This window comes from Pelodiscus sinensis, chromosome 9, assembly GCF_052426305.1.
Source record: "Pelodiscus sinensis isolate ZL-2025 chromosome 9, ASM5242630v1, whole genome shotgun sequence".
NCBI lineage: Eukaryota > Metazoa > Chordata > Testudines > Trionychidae > Pelodiscus > Pelodiscus sinensis.
Window position 1 is genome coordinate 58,507,333 of NC_143060.1, and position 5,343 is coordinate 58,512,675.

At 45.9% G+C, this 5,343-nt stretch overlaps 1 protein-coding gene across 1 annotated transcript; it reads right to left on the bottom strand.

The window, feature by feature from the left end:
• Window positions 1-912: 912 nt before the first annotated feature.
• Window positions 913-3,870, bottom strand: LOC142830682 (uncharacterized). Its single transcript, XM_075937134.2, has 2 exons — window positions 3,612-3,870; window positions 913-2,150 (listed from the first exon to the last, which is right to left on the bottom strand). The coding sequence occupies exon 2, from the start codon at window positions 1,807-1,809 to the stop codon at window positions 1,153-1,155; it is 657 nt and encodes a 218-aa protein (XP_075793249.2). The 5' UTR covers window positions 1,810-2,150; window positions 3,612-3,870; the 3' UTR covers window positions 913-1,152.
• Window positions 3,871-5,343: the final 1,473 nt, after the last annotated feature.

Genomic DNA, 5,343 nt, shown 5'->3' on the forward strand with positions numbered 1-5,343 from the left:
AAATTTCAGAACAGAAGCGGGATGAGTGGGGGAGGTAAATGTCCATGAGCTAATCATATTAGAGGTGATAATTGGGGAAGCTATCTTTGTAATGGGTAAGATAATTAATGTCTTTGTTCAGACCTAAGCGTAAAGTGTCAAATTTAAGCATTTTTTAAATTAAATACTGTTCTGCTGTGACTTTAGGTTTTTGAACAACATGGCACACAGAGAAAAGGTTCTCACTAACACTACAGTATGATTAGTGGGTAGCAACTTTAAACTGTCTGATTTTTTTACCAGGACAGATCCCTTTTAACATATTGGAAAGTGTTTAATTTAGACATGCAGTGATAGAGTTAGATGGGAGCTACTCAAATTTGGAAGCCCTGGAGGCCACAGTGATACTCACAGCACATGCCTAGGGCCCCAAATTAAGTGTGGTTGCATAGACATATGCAAATAGCGTCTCTCAAACTGACAGGCAGGAACAAAAAGATTAAGGCAAGACTACACAACATGCAGGCCCTATTTTAGTCAGTTCTGCTGATATTTATAAAATGTAATATTTACTCTATTTCCACCCATATGCACTTTTAATGAGCAATGACAGTCCCAGGAATTTAACTACTAAAACGCATACCAAGAGAAGACCATTATATTGACTACTTTTTTGTTTAGGCTCCCACTTGTGGGTTGCATGTTGAGCCCCACATAAACCCAAACTGCACCACAGGCCACAAATAAACGGGTCGGCCCACGGATGGCATGTTGAGTAGCCCTGTGTTACACCATTTACATACTGATGATGCACAATGCCTTCCTCTCCCACCCACCCCTTGCCCAAACTGTATGTCCGGGTAAGAGCTATCTATCTCCCAGACATTTTAGTCTAGGAAGGAAATTGAGGTTATCCAACATAACCTGTGCATTCTCCGGCTCTTAATTGGCCCACCCTTATCTTTCTGTAGTCACTGTTTCTCTTTCAAACCCAGAACTGAATAAAATCAGATGCCTGCAACAGATGAACAGTCCGGTTCACAATTCCCAAGGATCTGCTGTTGCAACACAAAAGGCTTTAATTATTTATTCAGATAAATAAAAAACGTTTCTTTATGTGCAAATACACAAAATCAGTGGACCCTTCCTCTGCTATTGCCACGAGGAGCTGTCTCAGGGGTCATACAGGTGGGGCAGAGTTTCCAGCTTGCTCTCTCTCTTCGCTTCCTCCACCCCACGTAGCCACTCCATGCACCTACGCACCAGCTCCTGGTCCATGACTCCCGGCGCCGGATCCTCCTCGTACTCCTCGTCATCGTAGCGATTCTTCTCGTTCAGCAGGGAGATCTTAATGATCGAGGTCAGGTTTAGGCCGGCCGTGCTGTGGGAACCTGGCAGTAGCCCAGTGTCGCCGATGGGATTCTTGAACCCCCACTGTTTCTCCAGATGGCGTCGCATCAGCAGTCTGGTCGCGTCGGCCGTGAGGATGATGTTGTACTGCTTCGCTGGGACTGTTGCCTTTGGCTCCAGCCTCGCCGCTGCACCTGGGTTCTTGATGGAGTGCCCGCGGGTACGGGTCGGGCTTGACCTCTGTGGCTGCTGCGGTGGCTGCGGCTGTAACAGTTGTTGTTGCTGCTGCTGCTGCTGCAGGGAGGCGCAGAGGCGGGGGTTGGGCAAGGGGCCGGTCTCTGCCTGGGGCACCCCCCGCGGATTCCTCTCCCTGGGTGGTGGTGCTCGATTCTTCGGAGCCACCTGACTCTTAGGCTGCACACGGGTGGTGGCAGAGCCAGAGGCCGCAGCAGCGGGAGGCTGGATGGGTGGTAGGGGCATGGTGGTGCCGCGTGACCCCTGTGTTCCGCCCGCTGACTCAGAAGCCAGCTGCAACCGGCGGAGGCCCTGGCTCAATAAGGTAGACAGGTGACGGTAGCAGGGCTGAGCCGGAGCAGTGGGTGTGGGGGGAGGAGGAGCGGGCGGCGGAGCCGTGGAAGCGCTCACCCAGGAGGTCCTTTGGGAAGGCAGGGATGCCAACACCTGGGAGGGCTGTGGCACTCTTCTCCGGGCAAGCTTCAATGCCACCACCTGAGGGCAGCAGCACTGTCACCCGGAAGAACTGTGACGACGACACCCGAGAGGGCTGCTGCGACGTCCCCTGTTCCGGAGTTTGAACACCACTGAAAAAGAAGGGATGGGTTAAAATAGTACTCCAAGGGGAGACAAGTCAGACAGAGCAAGAGATGTCAAAAGATAATCCCGGAAACATTTACAAGAACAAACTCTACAGGAAGTTTGAGCAAGGCTGGGGCATTTACAGCTCTGAAATATTAGAGGGACTTGTAGTTTAGCTGCTAATACTCTGGCACCGACCAGTATTTTCAGCCCCTCAGGGCACATACTACTGCTCTTCTACTGCACTCCTTGGTGCACAGGGGAACTGCTTTTTACATTTTAAAACAGTCATTGCCACTCGACATCTTTTGATGGTGATTAGTCCATGTGGCCTCATTCCCACCTCCTTCCACCCAGAGCCAACAGCCTCTTTTAAAGAGTCTGTCAAGATCTGCTTTCTTTTGTTCCTCAATCCTAGCCTCTACCAATTAAACTTGTTAGAGGGAGCTGCCACGTGCTGCGTAACTGCAATATCAAACAGGCTCAATGCAACAATCGAAATGAGATTTTGGAGAAGTAGATTCTTTACCCAAAGAAGGAATAACTCACATCACTACTTTCACAGCAAAATCTTATTCATTAAGCTAGCTTTCCCACAATAATTCCAATATTCAAATCCAGCCAACTGAATGGATGGCTAAGAAGAGAAACCAGTGAGTCCTTTTTCTTACGCTGCTTGACCACGGGGCAAGTTTAGAAATCTACATAAAACAATTTCCAACCCTGAGACACTGTGACTACAGTTATGTTAAACATGATATTGCCAGTGCTAAGGGTACACAGTGAGCATAGATAAGATCTCCCACAGGACAGAAAGAAAAATACTTAGAAAAAGAGTTATTCAAGTAGGCCACAAAACTAGCTGCATTATTGTTATAACACGACTATCCACAGCAGCAAGTGGTTGAACACAGGCCAATCCTCCACAGAAATATTATGCAAGCCTGTTTCCAAAGGGTGAGCACACGACAGTGTAAAAATGTAACCACCATGGTGTTTATTTAATAGAACATGCAACCATCTCCCAAAGATCTGACTCAATATGCACGTGAGGACATGCTTCTTTAAGCTAAATCTGGAGGAGACAGAGCTACTGCTGGTGGAGAGAGGGAAACAAAGAACTTTCAGCCACCTAAAATCTAGGACCTAGGCTGTCTACTCTGGCTTCAGGATCCTCATAGTCTTGTTATGGCTTAATAGCTGAAATTGGAAAAAATGTTTCAACCACAGCTTGTCCCTAAAAATACTTTCATAGAAGCTAAGTACAAAGTCCTGAGTCTTCTCCCTATCACTATCTCATCCACTCAACAGTGAGACTCTGGCAGGGCAGGAAGCTATGGGAAAAGGGAAACAAAAGACACAAATTCCACTCTTCCCAGTGGTAAGGAACAAAAAGCCTAGGAGGGAAAAGAAGGGTTCCCAATAGGTCAGGCAGCATCAGCACCAAATCTATCACAGGCTCTTACCTTCTCCGCAGAGATGTGTCTCTTTTCTCAGAATTGGATTTGTAGAAAATTCCAGGAAGATTCCTCTTCGTGATCATGGAGCGCTCAAGGTAAGAAGAGCAGACCTTGAGATGACTCCTGGCCACAAAGCTACGGGAGTCTGAAATTGCCCCAGCCCCGCATCCTGTCATACCTGGCCATTGTCATGGACTCTCTGTGAGTTCACCACCTGTCAATGTCCTTTAACCAATGAGCGGAGATGACGAAAAGGGCCTTGTGATGTCACTGCCACACCCTGTCCTGCCCCTGGCCAGCCCCTCTGCATCTTTGAGCCTCTCCCCCCTGCATTACCCCTACTCACTCAATGTTAGTTCTAGGAATCAAGCAGGCTCACATGGAATCATCAGAGGCTGCTCAGTGCCACATGTACTTGGCAGATTGTACGGCCAGGAAAGCCCAATCACCTAACTCAAGGGCGGACAATAATTTTCACTGTGTGGGGGGTCACTTCAGGAATTTTAATATGTGGTCACAGGCCGGTTTTTGGCCCCCTGGAAGGTGCAGGGCCTCAGAACTACAGAGAGAGAGAGGGAGTTAGGGATGTTAAATTTAAACAGAGTTCAAAATGGCTGCCCTGAAAAGGACAATGCCGGCTCTCCTGATAAAAGGAAAACCTGTTTGTTTGTTTGTTTTCCTTAACTTCTTTTCCTTGTCCTTTTTGTTTGCTTGGTTTGCTCAACAACTTTTAGGTAAGTAAATTGTTTCCATATGCCCCAACATAGTGGTCCTATCATTAAAATTTATATAATCAAACCAGTGCTAAAAAGAGGACGTATACATCCTCCTCAAAGTGAACACTCCTCCACAGGGGTATTTTCTTGCAATAATCTTTTTAATGCACATTAAAACAAACCATACGTTATTGAATGCCACTTTGTAGCACCACGTAATAGCTCTCTCAATTGCTTGGATAAGACAGACAACACAGGAAGCTCTACTTGGGATGACATTTTATACTAGAACATATTTCAGTTACCTGAAATGGAATTAGGCCCGTACAGCATTAAAACTACAGGTCAAAATAATCATAGGTGTCTTAGGCTTTATTAAAGACATTTTTATATTATCTAATCCATACTGAACTGAAACAAGTCAACTCATGTTTTACCAGATCAGCATTCAAATAAGGGAAAGGAAAAGCTGGGGACCAATAGTCATTAACGGTGTTTTTTTTGTAAGAAAAGAGGTGCCGGTACTCCAAGTTCAAAGTTGTTGAGAGAAAGAAAAAGGGGAAAAACACAAAATGGAAAAGTTGTTGAGCGAAAAGATTGGGAGCCAAGCCTCCTCAGGAAATAGGTGCTGGTATGACAGAGGGGAATCCCATTCAATTAAAGTACCGGAGCCTATCGTCACAAAAAAAGCACTGGTTATGAATATATTGGAATGTACTAATATATTTGCATCTACTAAAACAGCAGAATGAATTAAACCAATTTGAACAAAAATAAGCCTACAAGTAAAACATGGTTGTGAACATTTAGAATGTTAAAAATCTGACTGGAGAAGTTGGGATGCATGAAAATTAAGAGAACGTCTTTTAATATTTAATTTTGTATCATTTCACTGCTTTCAGCTCTCTTGAGAACAGTCCCCCTGCCGGGGCTCTTGTACGTTTCAAAAGCAGAATCACAGCAGAAGCAGCGGGAGTGGAGACTGTTTCAGTCCCTGCTTCCTCTGTTTCCCGCTGTGTCTC

What these genes read in the sequence shown, in the direction of transcription:
- LOC142830682 (XM_075937134.2), bottom strand. Translation starts at nt 1,809, where the DNA reads ATGCCCCTACCACCCATCCAGCCTCCCGCTGCTGCGGCCTCTGGCTCT.